Source organism: Apteryx rowi, unplaced genomic scaffold (genome assembly GCF_003343035.1).
Source record: "Apteryx rowi isolate R43461 unplaced genomic scaffold, aptRow1 scaffold_631, whole genome shotgun sequence".
Taxonomy (NCBI): Eukaryota; Metazoa; Chordata; class Aves; order Apterygiformes; family Apterygidae; genus Apteryx; species Apteryx rowi.
In genome coordinates, this window is record NW_020450907.1 from 256,396 (window position 1) to 276,518 (window position 20,123).

The 20,123-nt window shown below is 36.7% G+C and overlaps 1 protein-coding gene across 6 annotated transcripts in view; it reads right to left on the minus strand.

The window, feature by feature from the left end:
• Positions 1–3,601: 3,601 nt before the first annotated feature.
• The window catches only part of LOC112974842 (ankyrin repeat and sterile alpha motif domain-containing protein 1B-like), a 201,465-nt gene continuing 184,943 nt past the window's right edge, over positions 3,602–20,123 (minus strand). For all 6 annotated transcript variants that reach the window (XM_026084225.1, XM_026084224.1, XM_026084223.1 and 3 more), the window contains 4 exons: positions 17,457–17,543; positions 12,713–12,850; positions 5,197–5,364; positions 3,602–3,709 (listed from right to left, as the gene is read on the minus strand). In XM_026084225.1, the coding sequence (XP_025940010.1) occupies positions 3,602–3,709; positions 5,197–5,364; positions 12,713–12,850; positions 17,457–17,543 (501 nt within the window). The remainder of the gene's footprint in view (positions 3,710–5,196; positions 5,365–12,712; positions 12,851–17,456; positions 17,544–20,123) is intronic.

Genomic DNA, 20,123 nt, shown 5'->3' on the forward strand with positions numbered 1-20,123 from the left:
GTCTGTTCTAGTCTGGAATGGAAGATATAAACCATTTAATAGTTGGACATGGAAGTTTATTGTTTGTCTAGTGTTCTGCTTTCTTTTCCAAAGGACTGACATAACCTTGTTATGACCTAATTCCCTTTACAATGGTCATCATCTTATGGCCATGCCAGTTTTTGATGCTGAGATGTTGCAGTGAAACTGCATGTATAACATTGTGGTTCTGCAGGAGGAAGGATATGCCCATATAGTTATTGGCAGAAGACCAGAACCAGATATGTTGAGTATCTGCTTCTGTCACCTGTTAGCCATAGCTTCTCTGGCTTTGAATAGACACCAGACCAGGTTGGTGCAGACACCACGGTCTCAGATGCAATATCTACTTTAGAAAACCCTCCAGCTCCACAGTACAGAGCTTCCCCCTGGTTTCTTCAGGAGTTCCTCCAGACTTGAAGCTTTCTTCCAGCAGCTCTTTTCCCTGGTATCTTAGAGACATCACTACCCAAATGATTCTCAAAATCCTGTGTCACCCACACTTACCTTACTTTGATTCCAGTTTCCCCATCTTCTAGGGTCAAATACAATCTACCTCCATACCATCTCTCTTCTTTTGCCAGTTCCTGTCCCATAAGGCAGTTGTTGCAATTAACTCCTGTTTTCACAACATCCAGATGCTCCAGTTTCTTCACATGCTCTCCTTCACTACCTCTATTTCCCTCTTACCTTGAGTAGAGGTGAAAAATAGTAATTTTCCTCACTTCCTGATCTTCTGGGTGTGGCTTGTTTGCTCCCTACCTTCACTGTTAAGACAGACCATTGTCCCCTTATTCCTTACACTTCTACTAGGAACTTTAAAGATAAATCAGATGTTTTCCCTGACCAGAAAGGACTAAAGATCAGGTGGTAACTGATTTTAGTGGGTTTGTGTCTTATGCTGGGAGAAGTCTCCTTGGATCTGAACAAAGAAATGTCAAACAATTGCCCCATGACAGAGGGGACCCCAGAGATTTGCCTCCAACTGGCTTATGCTAATATCAGTTAGTGAGGAATGAAGGTAGGGAGATGTTTCCCCCCCAAATCCCAGCTTTCTTCAATAGGGAAGTGCTTTACACCTGTTAGCTCTTCTCTCTCCTTCCAATTTAGGTTTATGTCTGCTGTGAAGGCTCCAAAGATTCACCGCCTCACTGTCCCAAACTTTTTCTCTCCCCTTTACCCTCATTCCCTGCCCTACCAGTCTTTCATCAGTTGCGCAGTCTCTTTTGCCCTTGCATCTCTACCAAAAAAGTTCAGCTGCTTACAGTGCTACCCTATCTGTTTGCCATCTCTTTGATGAATCTGGATCAAATTCTTCCGGTAAGTCACCAAGCCTTCCCATTGTTCCACCTCTTTTACTTATGTAAACAACCCCTGTCTCATCCTTTAATTTTAGGCATCCCTCAGCTGCATAAGAGGTGTCCCAGTCCTGTAGCCTGAAAATCTGGCCACTTTGTGCTTTTGGTGCCTGAAGTGAACATGTTCTAACATAACTCCCTGTGTGACTTTTACAGGGTGAGATCAAATATGGAAAGTCAGCAGTTTGGATGTGTAGTGAAGGACTAGCTAATTAAGGACTTTGAAGTATGAATTTTACCATTTGTAAACAAAATCTATATTCTAAAATGAAAAGTGTCTCCACAGCAGTGTCTGGATTTGTATGGGACAAGATCCAAATCCCAGTGGAACTGGGGGGGAGGTGAGTCCTTCATTGATTTCAGTGTCCCTTGGATCAGGCCCCTTATTTCCACTAGCAGTGAAAAACAATGCGCAAAGCATGGGGACTGTACAACTTCATTTTATTTTGTGTGCTTTTATAGGATATAAATAAATGACAAAATTACAAAATTTATAACTGGAAGCCCAAGCATATTTACATAAGTATTTGTTGCAGTGAGGCTACTATTTACTGTTCTCCTATACAATTTTCCTTTTGGTACCATATTTTTAGTGTTATTTTTTTACTGTCAGTTGACTACGTACATATCAACAGTGAATAGGCAAAATATGTACAAGGAACTATTTTGTTCAAGTAAATTGAATACTGTATTAAAAGTATGTCATCACTCAGCGCTATAATTAGGTTTAACTAAACCATATACAATTATCAGGTTTAAACCAAGTTCAGTTTTCCATTTTTGGAATTGACCAACTGATGATTCTGACTGAAAACCTCAGCTGGATAGGAAATAATAATTAAAAAAACATTAAGACAACCACACAATTTATCAATATCTCTATAATGAACTTCAAAATGATTCACAATTTGACTGGATAGAACAATATACGTTAAAATGTCATTTTTCTCCTATAGTGATATTTGTACTGTTATAATTTCAGTTCTACATAAATATACATCATGGTATTATACAAATACTCCACAGACATTAAAAAAATTAAAACACTTTAAAGAAAATGTAAGTAAATCTTATTTAATCAAATATTAAGCAAATGCTTAACTATTTTGTTTCATGAAAACATTTTTATTACTTTGGAATTTTTTTCTTTTTCTTGCTATTTTTACTTAGAAAATGTTTTGCAGTAGAATTTTATCAACACTCTTCCAAACAAGTTTTCTGTGACAGAAATCTTGATAGCAAAATTCATAGTTTTGATTTTTTTAGAACCACTGAGATTATTTTTTAAAATACTAGTAGAATTCATGGCTATAGCAATGCTGAACTGCATAAACTATATGTAGGTGTAGTAGAACGACCATTCTACTTTCATTCCAGACTGATCACATGAAACATCCCGTGCACTGATGCTACAACTTTTACAATTTTCATAATGCTGCAATAGCAGTGGTTTAATTAACTTTAAAATAAACAATATTTTTCATAATTAATCTGGCTTCCTTTCCATAAATATTCCTATGTTTTCCTATAGTACTTCTCTTCCATAAAAATATCTAATAAAAGAAATGTTCTCTGTGCATTATTAATACTTTTTTATAACCATTCATAAAACTCTGATCCTTTGTCACAATGCAAGAGGCTTCTATTTCTGTAGAGGATCAAAGGACACCAATGATTACATATAAAACCAGCGCACATAGAAATCAGGGTACCTAATTTCTTGTCACTTTAATGAGTTCTTTATTCAATACAGTAGTTATTAATGAATTCAGTGGTTTCACAAATACTCTATTTATTAATTCTGGTTCTATTTCAATTAAAAACTGCCAAGATTTAAATAAAAAACCAATCAAATATTCTACTCATAGGTAGCATTACCATTAGTTTAGAGACCTTTTGTTTTTTTTAAAAAGTAGAATTCTAAAATAAGAAACCAAAGAAAGCACTGTGGCAGAGTCACAAGGGAGAACTGCATGAAAAATAATTTTTCTCACTCCTCTTGTAGACTGTAATTTGAAAAGTCTTCATATAGTGTCATTCTTCTGTCAGTGCTGCAGGAAGAAGAACATCACCAGAAATGACTATCAGCCTTTTTGTTAGTTACAAGGCCACTCATGTGGTGCAGTCTTCCTCTCTGCTGGATTGAAACGTTGCCATATAGGAAAGGCTGTGCTGTGACTGCTTGGAGTGCAAGGCACAACAAGGAATAGGGGGTCAGTTTTGTATCAGAAAATTGTAGTTTCATACTTGGTATTAATGCCTCTTTTGGCTTCTTGTCCAGGTTCAACAATCCATGGTAGATTTGCAAGAGTCTTTTGTTCGGATGGATCTATCTGCTTTAAAGCAAAGGCAAACGGATGGGTTACCATTTCTGTGCACAGCATTTCTAGCAGAAGCTTTTTCTTTAAAGAAATTAATAGAATACAGAACAAATTCTATATCAATAGAGTCCCTTTTTAAAATCTACAGCAGTCAGTGCAGTGGTCTCCACACCTGTGTGTGCACTTATGGTTGCCTTCTTTCTACTGTTTAGATCAGAGCTGTGTCTACTCCCCAAACTATAGGGCATCACAGTTAGTTAAAACTATGTTTAAAGCTACCTTTGATCCTGAGAAGTCCTTTTAATGTTGAGACAGATGATGGCATCAGTAATCAGGAAATGTTCTTTCTTAAAATTTTATGTATGAAGGTTTGGGGGGGGATGGATTACACAGCATACAGTCATATGTTTTTTCCCCTTCCTCTCATCCAATAATTAAGTATCACAGAGTATGATTCTCATTTTATATCCAGTGATTATGATACAGCATGCAGTCATTTTTCCCCTTTCTCTCCCAAATCACACTGTGCCTGTATTCTCACTTGATGTAAAATAGTTTTCATAATCTTTTGAAAAGCGCTGCCATAAAATAATATTTCTCTGTCATTTAAGCACTTCAGGATGGCATTTTAAATTGAGACAATTAATGTGTTGGCTCCGACAATGTGGGATTCTTGGGAATTTGAGATTCCAAAGAAAATATTGAAAAGGTATGCTGAATCCTAGAGAAAGGACAGTTTTGAAACAGGAGGGTCTGCTAAAGGTCAAAAAAATAAAAAGGGCAAGAAAAGAAGTTGACTGGTGAGACAAGAGGATCATTGTAAATTGATTTGGATTTGTAATCTGACTAGGATTCATAGTTTGGCAATCTTCTCTAAACCAAACTTCAGAATCTGTGAGATACTGATTTGCGTATGCAGCGACCATGTACCAGATCAGCTAGAAGGCTGTTTAGGGTTGCAATCTCTGTACTTATCTACAGAAGATTGTTTTTTAAATCTAATTACCAACAGGAGATATTTATGATAAGAATTCATATATCAAAACTTAGCATAAGATTTTCAGAAATAACTTTGTACATGAATTAATGCATAAGTGTGGTGCTGATTTTATTTCTTGATTTAATCTCAGGGAAGTAGATGGAACAGAACAGTTTTAGAAGCATGCACTGCCTGCAATCTTCAGCACTTAAAAAAGTATAATACATTGGAATTAGACTGAATCAATGAAAGCTCTGCAGAACTATAAAAGACCATGCATGATACTAGCCAGGCAACTTCTTAAACTGAAAGAATCTGAAATGAGCAGATTTCCAGATGGCTGATCATGCTGCAGTGATACAACTCTGCTGACCTTGTGGTGATAAGCAGAGGTGGCGCAGCTGAGACATGGACCCTTTCTGACTGAACAGGTATATTAATTTATACAACTTTACATATACGAACTCTTACTTTATAGCTGAATTTCATTTTTTTGCATGTACCACTACTTTCTACTTACCACAGACTTCCGAATACTAACACGTGGTTTTGGAATAGGTTTGGAGGGTTTATTTTCAAAGCTTTCTGGAAGCGTTGAAGAATGGCCCCCTTTTCGTGCTTGTAGTGCCAGCTGATAGGCCACCTCAAATGCTTGTCCTAGTGTAAGAATGATTTCATATGCTAAATTCTGGGAAAAAAAACACAATAACATTTAAAATTGGCATTAGGTTGAAGTATTTTTAGGTACAAGAGGAGAGGTAGTACTGCCTATAGCAGTGATTTTTAATGTAAATAATTAAAAACACCCTGGTGGTAACTTGCTAAGTCTCTACAATTTTTGACATCTCTCACTTGATATCTTATTGATCAAGGACAATCTAAATGTAATTTATTGTAGTGAAAATAATTACTTCTAAAAACTTTAAAAACATTGTCTTGCTAAACATGAAAACAGTAGTGGGTGGATGTCATCTCTTTTTAGAACAAGTGCATTAATCCCCCATCCTCCCCAGCTCACCCTGTATCCCCTGCTCTCAGGATACCACCCATCTTACACTATTGCACGTATTTGATGTTTCACCTAGCTTTATTTCAGACCTGCTCTGGGGCTGACCTGTCCTCCTCCAGAGTGAGCAGTCTGACGCACTGCTTTCCATCCCGTGTGCTTCAGAGCACTCTGCTGCACTGAGCAGCAAAGGAAATGGATTGCTCTGCAGCTTCAGTGTGACATTTCCAAAAGACAAAAGGCAAACGTCAGAAGTGCATGCTCCACTTCGTGAATGCACTGCAGCTATGCATGCATGAAAGTAAATGCTCCGCTTTCTCACAGTTATGTTTTTTTAGAACTAAAAAAGATTGAGCTTAAACTGGTATATCAGAGTATACTTGTAAGCTTGAGGAGTTCATGTGTATTTCTATAGAAGTCAGGTTCTTCAAGAATAAAACCAGTTTCTTGGTCTTAAGAATACTTTAAATTCTTATTGGATATGTGGAAAAGAACCTGTTGAAAAGTTTACAAAACATGAATGAGGAATGAGAGAGTCAGTATGAATGCTTTTTCAGTGTAGCTTTACATCAATTAAAAAGCAGCTGTGAGTTTCCAGTTTGACCAAAATACAAATCTCAAGTGAAATTCTATGGTAATTTTTTTCAGGTTTGGGGTTTTGTTTTGGTATTTTTGTTTGCAGGCTTCTGCAAACTTTCCAATAACATTTCAAACCCCTGCAGAGCAAACACAAGCCTTCAAGCTTGCTTTCTTTGTTGTGTCTTGCAGTCTCCCTAGAGTAATTCATAAATGTCTTAGATGTAATTTGCAACTTAGTCCCTCCTTCCTGATCCTCTGTAGACCATAGATTGGAAGCCATTGTGTATTACTATGAAACTATGTGAAACTCTTAAAATTCCCACATGCTCTTGATATAATTTCAGATGTACAGTTAAAAGGATAAGCATCTTATTTCATGCCATACACTATAGTTTCACTGTGGTCATGAGGAAATTCCATCCCTTTGTTATCACACATGTATGCTTAGAAAGAATAGGTTCAGTTTGGCAGATTTAGCTCATTATAAAAGCTTCTTACAAAGATGCCAACTCTGGTCTGTGTTAGATCAGACAGAAAAACAACTATATTTCTCCACTGGGATATGCTCAGCTGTTATGACTGCATTCACGACAGTAAGCTATCCAAAGTTTCATAGCTTTCCAAATTAAAATGTCTGCCTGATTTGACAGCAATAGTCTCCAAATTGTCTCCCCTTTAATTTGAGGAAACTGTCCAGGATTGGGAAACACTGAGAATGTAGTTTGCCAGTGGAGTCATAAATGAAAGGCTAAAGAGACTATTATGATAAAGTGGTCTGCCTTTTAGCAAAACACTGGTCATGGCATTAAGAACAATTCAGTATAATCATTAAAAATGTACAAAATAGTGTTGTTTGAAATGGAGTGTACATATTAATAGCACAAGACTATTACACTAGAGACATCTTGATATGCTGTCATGACAATAAGATAGTGCACTGTAGCACCATGCGATTATCTACAGTGGATGCTATTATTGATAAGGAATACATCAATAGGACTGCCATTATAATAATGGCTTGGATAAAAAGCAGATTGTAATACTAGTGGGATTGAGAGAAAGCACCATCCAGTGTGGCATACAAAAAGGTCTCTGGGAGACAGGCCTGAAAAAATCTGAGATAAGAGTGGAAAAAAGCAGAGAGTTTGCCATACAAAGACATAAGCAATGTAGTCTGGAGCTTCTCTCTTGTCAGAAGTTACTATGATTTGTTTTCTTGTGTAGTCTGTAAAATGAAAAAAAAATAGACATGTCTGGAGCCTGATAACCACTGGAAACATATAAATGTTTCTACGGTTAATAAATATTTTGAAATATAACATATTCTAAATGTAAACTGAATCAGAATTTGTACATAAACTTCATACATTATGTACTGTTGTAGAGCCTTGAAGAGGTGAAGTGTGCAAACAGAGGTAAGGAAGGCTTTAAAATCGTCTCTTTTGAAATGTAAAACAGGTATCTGCAACATTGTATTTGAAAAAAAGAGAAGCAAATAAGTTTGTTTTGAGAGATTTCTCATGTGCAGTACTAGGGCAGGAATATGAAGGTTAGGTTTGCATGGTTTCTTATCAGGGCGTTCTGGAGAGGAAAGAGTGGGATTCCTTTGGGGTTTGGAGAGGAAAACAAAACCACAAAAAGCATACTGGAAATTCTTCTGATGCTCTGAGGAGAATATTTGAATTTTACATATGACATAAAAAGAAGGAGAAACAGGTCTGTCTCCCAGATGGAGGTTCAGTACAAAAGCTGTAGATCCCCCTGATAATTGTGGAAGACATTTAGCCCTACAGCACCCCACGAGCTCCTTGGAAAGGAAGCAAAACTGCTAGAACCACGGTGCTTCCCAGCGCTGCTGCAGTCCTCTCCCTCCCTTGGCATGGCAGAGGAGAAAAATGAGTAAGCCAACTCCTACGAGCAACAATTTCTGCGGTATGAGAAACTGAGGTCAATTGCCTTGTTTGCAATGTAATGTTACAATTCAACGCCCCAGTGCCAGTCTGAGTCACTATTCTTCTGCCACTTCAATTCAGTCAGTCTATTACAATGGCTAATTGTTTTGTTACATTTTAACTGATTTTCTTTTACTGCATAAGTTGCTAGTATAAGATGCAGCAGGCACTGCTTCTTCATTATATTTTCACGCTTCTGTAAGGCTATGTTGCAGCTTCAAGAATATTTTAAGACAGAGGATAAAACTGCTAATTTTTGTCTTTCATCTATAAAAACTAAAATGTCACTTGCAAAGGATTTTTTGGGAAAGCTAACATTTTGCCTCTTTTAAAATGTGCTTTGGATATAATGAGACATTTCTGCTTTTACTTAATGATTTTTTTCCCTTTAAAATCAGTGTCAAATCTAGTCTTTTTTGAAGGCTGAATTTACTGAAGAGGCTTCCTTTTGGGTCTCACAGATGATTAGTGTGAGCTACCTACTACATCTGATGTGTGGGAATGTCAGTTAGGACTATGTTCAAGGTACTGAACTTAACATTCCTGTTGGAAAAATCAAACAGAACAGGGTGGATGGGAACTTAATGGGAAAAATCTAAAAATCTCAGCCCAGTTCAAAATTCCGGTCTCCTGGGACGTAATCACTTGCCTAATTCTTAGTCATAATGGAGTCTTCATGGCCAAATAATAAGATTTCTACTACCAAAGCCCAAAAGGAAGGACAAATTACTTACTATTAACTGGAGTTCTTTAAGATGCATAGCTGACATACATATGCATTTACACAGTAAGTGCTTTATCCCTCCAGACCAGAAAACTTTATTTTTTTTTGATCTGAAGATGACATGCATTTGTCTGCCCTCCCTAATGTGTGAACTTTGGGGCATTCAGGAAAGAAAGATGTATGAAGAGATAATGTCTACGATTTGTTTGTTACAGCTGTGGACTCATGGGTTGCATGAGACTTTCATGAACAGACAGTCCTGCAACTTAAGTTCCTGATCCATTCTCCATCTGGATTTACAACAGTGGCAGATGGCACACTTCTGAATCCATTCCTGTCTTCAAAGGTGGCACAGAAAGCTATTTTCTATGCGACAGGAAGACAGAATCAAGCCTTTAGAGTGGGCCTTTTAAGCCACTGAAAAAGCCATTGATGGAGACTAGACATACAGGAGGGCATCATTTGCCCGTGAGCTGAAGGTTCCCTGTAGCTGAGTGTGCTGCATCTCAAGGAGGTTGCTGGGGAGAATTGAAATGTCTTTACACACGCTCTATCTTATATGGTATCTATCTACCTGGAGATGGTAGTCTCTGAGCATGCTCTCTGTGGCTACTGCAAAGGAGAGAAGTTCTCTGTTCTGTGGTGGTGGGGTTGCCACACTGACCCTACCCGGATGACCATGTGAAGAGAGAAGAGTTTTCAACAATTTTTTTTTTTTTTTTTAAGTTCCCTAATCTTCTGGAAGAAGACAATAAACAGAAGTTTAGAGACCTGAAGGCATTTACTTTTTCTTCTCTGTTAAATATGGATAGTAGCAGTTCCTAATTCTCTTATCCAGCATAAATCTGTGCAATGACAGACAGAAGGATACAGAGAAGAAGAAAAGTCTTTGTGTTATACAGATCACGAGTCTAATCCTTGATGTGAACAAGAGCAGAAATTGTTCCAATTTATTCCAGCTGTGATCTATTCATAGGTGTGTCAGGAAATGAGGGAATACCTGATCAAAATTATTTTGGATGTCTCTCATATGTGAACTGGAGTTTGGTATAGGAACTGTTAGCATAGTTTGTTTATCCAGAGGAAGTCCTTCACTGGCAGTTTTAGTTCTGCTTTACATAAGTGAATGAGAGTGAAGTGGATTTCAAATATTGATCAATAAATCCTCTCCTTCCCCCAGTCCTCCTCTTAAATATTCTTGAAGCCTGATGTTTTTGGAATTTTGATTATAGAATTGCAACTCTGAATAGGGAAGTTGAATGTACAGTCATAGCACTGTTTCTATTACTAAACTGAAAGACCAGGCTACATAAAAGTGTTAGACTTTAAACAGAAAATTTAATCTACTGTATGCTTATGTTCTGAATATCTAGCTGTTTTTCAGGAGTTTGAACTTGCATCAGAAGTGTTAGATCCTGAGAAATAAAACAACATAAAAAGAGCATATTTGAGTAGGCAACACCCCACTGAGGATTATGTAGCTGGAGAATACTACGTTAAGACAGTTGGACATTAAACTATCTGTATTGCTTAAAATAGCCATTAAGAATGCTTGGGGGTATTAAGTACTATTCATAAGGTATGGGAAGCGAGCAAAATGTTAGAATTATTCCAATCACTACTCTCTCCTTGCCAAGCAAGGAGAAAATGACATTCATCTACTACCTGGGTGTATGTTTGTGTGTAGTTATTAGACTTATAAATGAAAATGCAATATTCTGAGTCAAATTAGGTTATTATTTCTCCTGATCCATTTAAATATTCCTTGGTAGTTTCAATCATCAGTCTCATTTTAGCTGCTTCATTTTTCACTAATATCTATATAATGTAACATCTTGTTGACTGTGGTCTATCAACTTTTAATACAATTTAAATGAAAGAACTCAAAAAAAGTCTAAAATTCCTTCTAACCTACCTTCCAGAATATTTATTATTTAAACTCTCCTATATGCCATCACTCTACAATGCTGTTTCCCCAGTCACAAATAAAAAGCCTCTGTTGAGACATCTCTATTTTTTTTTGATCTAGCTTATTTACATTCATGTAAGCATGTTTCAAGAATTCACACATTGTACTATATTAAAATATTTTTAGATTTCAATATTATTTTAAATTTCTATTGTGTTTAACTCAAATGGTATTAGGCAAGTATTCACAAACTTTTTGGACAATCAGCCCTCTTAGTCCTAAAATTTAGAGCCTCTAGCCATTTCACCAAATTTAGTTGGGAACCATATGACAGATTAATTGACACATGTTCATGGTTTCTTGAGACACGAGTAGTCTGTGTAGCGCCATTTGAGAAGCATAAATCACTTCTGACATAAATGATGTCATTTTCTACCAAAATAATAGGAGAATTAAGGACTTCTCCTGAAATAACATTTCTGAGATTTTTAAGGCAAGAGCATTGAAACAAGAAAGTAAGAATTGTAGCTTGAACTTACTATTTTCAAAATAAACACAATCTGTTTTCAAAAGGCAAAGGTGCTGCTAAAATAAAATTTCCCCAAAGTCTATATCTGCATTATTTGTTAAGCTAAAACTCCCACTGACATGATAAACAGACAGCAGAGCAGAACAGAGAGGCCACCCAATAATATATTGTTATTATTTACAGGGGTATCTTTTATACAAAAAACACATAGAGGACAACATTCCATACAGATCTCTTCAGATGTTTCAAATGTCTTGAGATTCACTGTGGTAACCAAATATCCCTGGGACTTCTTGAGATATATAATTAGCTATCTGTGTGCTGTCCTCTTTGATAAATGTATAAATGTTTCTCTTCTCTGTTTAAAATAAATACGATATAGTTAATACAGAATTTTTCATATACTTTCTATATGTTTGCAGAGGCAGTTTCATACCACCAGATTTTCAGCTTATTCAATATAATGTTAAAAAGTCTAAATAAAACATTGTGGAAGATGTTTGAGTTGTTGGGACTGATCCAGCTGAACACTGAAACTCAGGAAATCACAGGGCTAAGAAATCTGAAGAAATCACTCATTGCGATAACATCTGATCCCTGGTCCAGAAGGCCACTATAAGCAATCCGCATCTGCTTTGTGAATGTGGACTGTGCCCACACTCAGAGGGCCCCCCCAAGAAAGCATCCAACCCTCTTCCTGCTCCAGTTCAGCTGATTGTTTCTCCCCTGCCTTGCTGGTTGGCACGGGGCAGGCACATGAGGGTGAAAGCCAAAAGGCTGGAAACCTCCAAACTAGCCTTTCGCTGACTACGCAGATTTTATAACATATTCCGAAATTTAGGACAGCCTGTAGACTCAGTTTAAGACTCAGTCTAAGCTAGTTCCTGGGTCTACTACTTGGCAGGCTTGAACACTGCATATGATGTGTATTGAGCCACTTGTTTGCACAAAACAGAGAATAGTTTAAAGGAATGCTTAAGTTCTGATTTGTTTATTTGCTGTGCTGAGATTTCAGAATGGGTAGCCAAACTTGTTTTTTAACAACTTCTTGCAAGGCAATTGCCTGTAGTTTAGGTTAGAAGAATTATGTGTCAAGGCTTTTACACAAAGCTACTTGCTAGTTTTACAGTCAACAACTGAGACTAGAGAGGTGAATTATTTCAGATGGGACATCTTTGATTTTCTCCCAAAACGTCCTATTACTATTCATATTAGATTAGTCTTTTTGTGTGCTAAATGAATGATACCTTCCATTGACCACCATATACCCTGAAAAGGTTTTAACAGAAACAATGATTCACAAAGAGCTATTAAATAAATATCTTCTATAAACTGACCACATCAAACGCAGTGAATACATGGCAGTAGTGGTGATTAGTCTTCAAGTCTTTAGTGATGTACGCAAATGTAGAAAGGTCTTCAGGGTCTTGTGCAGCACAGGAAATGTTACGTATTTCATGTTCAGCAATAATATTCTGTTTAAAGAAAATATTTTCAATCAATTTAGGAATTAAATGTAGAAGAGCCTTAAAAGCTGTGTTTTCAGATTTGAGTTTATGTTCAGCTGCTGTGCTGAAGTATTTCATAACTTTCTTAAAAAGAAGAGATTTAATACTCCCCACATGTGATCTTCTTACGCAGATCACTGGAATTCCGACCCTCTCCAATGAGATCTACAATTGATGACAATGTGATAGAAAGCTACTATGCTCTAGAGTCTTCCTGCTTGTCTTTCCAATTACAGTTTTGTACAGTTTATCAGCATCCTGTGACAAAGAGGCATATTTCTCAGCATACAGCTGTAACTGCTGTTTCAAAACACTATATTAGCATCTTCTGATGCTGCTGGTTTTGTGTCTAGTGAGCACTACATGATACTGTTTCAGTCTACTGATAGGATCTGGTAAAACCCTAGAGGCTCAATATCCAAGTATTTGCATATGGTGTTGGAAGAAATTCGGCTATAGTCTTTCAAGAAAAAGCAACATGACTTATAATTTCAATTATAACTATAATTGAAACCCAGAGCTCTTCAAAGGCTTCTGTTTGGTTAAAAGATCACTACAGAAGGATATGGCAGTTTTTCTCCACTTACTGACAACAGCATCCTGTAAGAGAGACGTAGAAAAATTAAACTGTTCATGCACCGAGCAACACTACTTGCAACAGCCAGTGTAAGCTATAGCATACTATTAAGATAAAGGTGGGGCATGTCTGTCGAATGGAAGAAAAAAAGCTATCATCTAAAGCTTTGGAGAAAATTATGAATATTCATTGCATATAATACTGATATGAAATTATTGTGTTTAGGCCAAAGGAACCATGAAGCCAGAGAGAAGAAGATACTGCAGAGTGGCTTATGATCAGGCCTTGATTCAGCAACACAGACATTTCAAATGACTTATTTAAACAGAAGAATGATTCATTGAATATGAATTTCCTCAGAGGTTAGCCTATCTGCTTTTCCGATTTGTGGCCTTACTGACTGTAGCTATGGCTTTTCCCCAAAAAAACAAAGAGAACGAGTCTGCTGCAGTATGACATCTGTATTGCACCAAAGAACACGACATCTGTAGTGTCACAGTCCCTGAGATCTGTGATTTGCTGTTGCCTTAGTGGCATCTGTTCAAATTAAAACAATCTCTGAGTATCTCTGTTTTTCCCCCACTCCTGTCTTTTCTTTCCCACCTTCTCTTCTCCCCCTCTTTTTTTTGAAGAAAAGGAAGTGTATGCAACTAAGTCACTTAAGATGCTTTACCATATCTTCCTTCATTTGCTAAGTGGCAACTTTCCCCCTTGTATGTAGGTGTCAAGTTTTCGAAAAGACATATTAACAACTAATTGAAGAAATAATGGCCTAGGAAAATCTTAAAAAAAGCATTCCATATTTCAAATTGTGGTAAAACCAAGATAAGGAAACTGTTACTGAAGACATGAAATAATCCTCTTAATCTTAAATTGTTGCAACATATTTGAGTATTTCTTTATAATGCATTATTCATAAAAATGACAAAACCAGTACTTATATTTCAATGGATGCCAATATATAAAGATACTTATACTCTCTGGTTAACAATCATTGTTTTTTTTATGTTACTTTAAGCATTTTATTTTCTTTGTTCTCAGTTTGATAACTTTTACCTTCAATAAAGATTTTGATTAGAATTACAATTATACCCAAACCAGGGATTTAGATACCCACAGATACAGCTGTAATATATCATCATTGATGTTGTGTTCATAACATTGTAGTTTAAAGAGGAGAAAGAATTAAAGCTTGGAAGGTCTTAAAATCATGCTAAATATTTATGCCAAATCATGAGCCACAAAGTAGTCAACTGATTTTATTCAGTGTATGGGGAAAGAGCTCAGCTACGTTGAAAGGTTTCCTAAGTGATCAGAGTCGAAGGATACAGGGTTTTGTACTTTAGTCAGAACTTATACAGATTATTTTAATGTTTTTACTTTGAATAATATGATGTTTGGAAACATATCCATATCAAGTTTGTTTTGAATAAAATAAAGTGTACCTAAAATTAATCTTGTGGTTGAAAACTAGTAGTGAAATTCAGCTTTTTACCCTAGCTTCTGTGCAATATCCTCTGTGAACTCCTTTAAAAATTATGTTTTCAGTGCATGCAGTTACTGTTTCCTAAGGTCACTACTCCAGTAGAACCATAGTCTTATCCTGTAGAAATTAAAAGGCTATGAATTGGTTTGCTGTTCTGGGTACATTTCTTAGGCATTGACTGACAATATAAGACCAGTTTAGGTCACTCTAAACATAGTCACTCAGTTTGTCAAGAGGAACCTCCAGAGCTTCTGAAACAGCAGGGAAGGTAAAAGTCAGTTTTGGTTCTGCCAAGGAAATACCTTTGAGAGTCCAAATTTTTGATAAGCAGCCTACATTGCTTGCCTACATTGTGTCAGACAACCCACCTTCTTGCAGAAATAGCCCGGAAGTTAGGGTTGGATGTGACCATGAGAAAATTCTGAATATCTACTTTTTCTAGGCAGCAATTTCTTTCTGGCCTCAATTGCAAAGAAATGGTGTCATGTCAAAGTGGTGTCATGCCAAGCTTCAAGGCGCCACTGAAATAGCTTTAGTGGAATGAGGTCAGAGCCCCTTTGTTACCTGAAGCTTTGCCTGTTATAACTTGGAATACAAATTCTTAGCTTGGTAGCATGAAGTAAAAGGATGAACAGCCATGAGAGCTGAGTTTTCAAGCACGTAACTGCTAGCTATTTTTGTCATTAAAAAATATGCATTTATTGATAAGTGGTGCCCAGCGCTGTCAACTATAAGCTCATATGGAAGCAGTACAAGTCTGAATAGGATCTCACCTTAGTGCTAATCTGTTTTGGGTCTTGAAGGAATTGGGTACAGCACACTGTGGACAGGGATGATAACAATGCTCCTGGGACAGTTGCGGGCTATTACCTGGTTTTTACAGAAGGGAAAGGCAGTGCAGATTTTGAACTGAAGAGAAAGCAATCTCCCACTTGAGAAACAACACAGGACTGTGGCATTATTTACCGTGATCAAATATATCTATTGTACTACGAGGTATAAGATTTCAGTGGGACAGGTCTAGAGCTACCTAATACAATTTGCCAAACTTCCTTTAAGTTTCCTTTTCATACAAGATTCTATGTATTATATAAAGAGATGCGGAAGCTCCTTTTGTTCTCTTAATTTTTTTTAAACCTAAGGACATGGCAGTTATGTCTTTTACACTACAGAGGAGATTTAAGAGCTGAAGACAGCCTTGTCCAAGTTAGAGTTAATAACATTACAATGTCCTGATTTATGCCTGGCACATCAGAGAACGTATAGGAAATGAGGGTTGTAGAAGCTCAATTTTGAATCAATAGAACAAAAAGGAGCTGACAGGAATCCCTGGCCTGTCTGCTCTAACAAAGAGGTCAGACTTGACATAATAGTAATTTCACCTCTGTTTTTCTTTCATACCATCTTCTAATCCTAGAAATGGCTTCCAAACTGTAGCAGAAGATCACAAATCCACTTCTGTTCCTTCACTTAAAACCCAGTTCTAATTAAACACCTTTATAAACTGACTGATATGGCAAGTTTGAAGGATAGGGGGTTAGATGTACTGTGTGGTCTGAATGTTCAGCAACATAAAGCTGTTATATACATTATTAAACTGATGAGACAGCTGGATTGCCTGATGTATGTTTTATATTGTTTAGCAAATTTTAGTCACATATCAGAAAAGATAATTTATTTTCTATTCACATGCAAGCATTAGTGTAGATTTCATTTTCTTGCCATCTTAGACATCAAAAGAAGAGAAATTTGTATATTATTTCACTACTGCTTATGGAGCTTGTACATTTTACTTTGGCTGAGCAATAACCCATTGTCCCATCCATCACTAAGTTCTCCCATTTTTAATTTCTGCCTTTTTTTTTAAGATGTTAGATGCATTTTAAAAATGTAAAAAACAAAGAACAGGGCAGTGCCGCATAATAAGATGGAAAAAAAACATGGAATCACAATTGTGAAGAAGCTTCTGCAGTTCAGGAAGTCAAATATCTAGTACCAGGAAAATACCTCTGAGAGAGGCTCTTACATTTGAAAAGGAAATTCAAGCCTCAAGCTTCTTACTCTTACTAATGGCTGGCTCTGAATAAAAACTTGCAACATTATTATTTGTTGAGAAATCTTTATAGTTTAATTTTTTTAGAAAAAATTATGTTGATGAAAAAATACATATGTATTTTCTGTAGAGTTAAGGAACTGCATAGGAAAGACTATGGTAAAGGATTCCACAGAGGCCCCTTGCCAAATGTCTTTTGTGATGAGCTGCCTTTTAATGGCAGAGGGTTGGACACAGTGTTTTCCAAACGAGCCATCAAAGCTGCTTCACTTGTCCTCCAGACTGAGCTTCTGGAGAGCGACACTCAGATTACATCCATTTGGGAGAGAAGAGAAAAAAGAAAGAAAACACAAAGTGCAAATCTGCCCACTCTGTGGCTTGGTGCTCTTACAGAGCCAGCCTTGTAAGCATTCCTATTGCTAAAGAATAAAAGTTGATGTTCAGCAATTGCACATACCTTATTTGTGGCATCAATAAATTTGACCCCCTTGTAAGAGACAGACAGAACAATAGTTGGTACTTTCTTCATTTGTTCTGTAGACTTCTGAAATGAAATGAAGACCTTGTTAGAGTTGTTTGTGTTGCAGCACAAGAACAGCACTCTTTTCTTCTTCTTCTTCTGACAAAAATACACAAATTAAACAAAAAGTACTTATATAAATATTTGACTTTTTCTTGAGTTGACTGTGCTCTGAGCTTTTGAAATAGCTGCCTTATAGTTATGAAACTAAAAAGAGCTTTGCAGTTTGTTGAGAAGGAGGTAAAAATTCTTCATCATGGGAAGAGAATGAAATCATTCTGCCAGAGTTACTTTAAAAAGCCAGTCATGTAATCAGGGATTTCCCTAAATAAGCAGGATTTAAACATCTATCTCACATGCCCCATTCATCTCTGCTTCACCTCCCCTCTTTCTGCCCTCCCCAGCTATAAAGACTGAGAGTACTCTACTTTTTGTTGCACTGTTTTTGTTGCACTGTTGTGATTAGTTGTGTTTCAGAAATATTTCACTCTCTCTCTTGCACTATTGCAGTTATGTTTGTGACATGAGACATCCCTGCAGCCCTCTAGGGCTGTCAGTCTAATGGTGTATCTTGCACTGTCTCACTGTCTGCACTTCCTTGAACGTAGTTCCTACTGGAATCTGCTTTACACATGAATTAGCATAGAGGTTTATTCTGAATGCTCTCAGTGCCAGGGTCTCTTACCTACAGTTCATGTCTTCTTAGAAGGCTATTTTTTTTCTTTTCTATGCTATTCTACTTTAGTGTGCCTTCAATGTGATATTCACAGCTAAGATATTTCCTGCCAAACAGATTGGGCAAATATTGGAGAAAGTTTTAAATTGTTTGCAGAAAACCTTTTGACTAGCTTACAGTTTGAATTTACAAAAAAAAAAACAAAACCAAAAACCAAAACCAAATATGGCATAATAGTTTATAGATGATTTGAATTCTTTTAAGGTGGAATGCAATTAGGGACAAGACTGTTCAATACACAGCTATGGTAGATAAATAATGTAGCTAGAGTTCAGAGAACACTCACTCGTGAAAAGATCTGCAAACAATCATAGAGATCAATCAAACATTTTCTTGAGGGGAAAGCATAAGTTCAGCTACAGTTAAATATGAAGAAATAGCATGCAGAATGAATGTGCAAGAACATTGAAAGGTCTATAAATTGCAGTCTAGAAAGATCATTATAGCAGTTGATCATTACAGAAGTTGAAAAGTAGCAGCAGAGGTTTTGTATTCTTAAAGAGAACTAGAACAGCACAGATATAAACTTGAAAACAGGGGCTATATCTGAAAAAAATCTTTCTGGAGAAAAAGGTAAGGTTAATGCTAGAGAGCAAAATAAACAAAAGCTTAAAAGAGGAAAACTGTAATCAATTTCCCTAATCAGATCTTCTTCCTCCCAGGTTCACATGAGATTGCATTTTTGCCAGCATAAAATTCAAAGCTACCTACCAAACTACATTCTGCAATTAATGCCCTGAAAGTTAAAACCTCTAAATAAGTTTCAAAGACAGTCTCACCTATCCGTGTAATAGGAATGTTACGTTTCTTGGTATCAGACGGCAAGAGGCTCAAGAAGACACTCAAGTGTCAATTTAGCCTGGAGAAAGCTTCTTTTACCCAGAAGGCTAGACACTTTAAAAAAATTAAAGCTTTAAAACATTCTGAAGAATCTAACAAAACTTGAAGGAAGACACTGATCTGATTTGCGTGTCTCTGAGCTGGGTGAAAAAGAAATAGTATCCCTGTCAAATGTAGAGCAAGTAAAAACATATGTGTGTGTTCGTGCATGTGTGTCTACAACAGACTTCAAATGACACTTTTCATAAAATTCAATTTCAATGCACAGAAAGCATGACAGTGACTGTACGGAAGATGCAGTACATACAGCCATCAGAATAACAAGCAATACACCCCACATATGCTCATATCCAGACATAATATTCGCAAATATGACAACATCACTTTAATCATCTGGCAACCCCACAATCATCCAACTTTTTCCTTTCTTTCTAGCCCGACAGCTATATTCAGGAGCTCTTTGTCTCCCATTTTGATTATTGTAATTATCTCCTTTCTCGCTTCCTTAGCAGCAAAATTCCTCTTCTCCTCCCATACTCTATAGAAATGTGGCTACTAAGTTAAATTATTTTGCTTTATGGTCCAGTTTGCACTATCTTCCATTTGCCGTAAAGGTGAAGCGTCAAGATGGCAGGGCTATGTCGTATTAACCATCTAAGAGTTTGCTTTCATTTAGACCAGTATTCTGTACTTTAAACAGCTTCCTTATATGTACCACACTCACCTGAATCTGTCTAGGCAGACCTGATCTTTGATATTTAATCTAGGTGTGACTTGCCAGAAGAGTGTGTCTGGGTGAAATAGCTCACCAAGATACTATTAAATTATATCTGGTAAATTAGGAGATGAATCAGAAACTGATGGACATTTGTAGTTTGAGTCAAACTGTCTCAGCTGGTAAGGAACAATGAATGTGCCTTATTAGCTTGCAAACCACACAAAAACCAGGATTTGTGCAAGGCATTCTGGAAGACCGGAGTCCAGTGTAGAAACATGATTTTGGAAAACAATTCTGCACTTGTAGATCC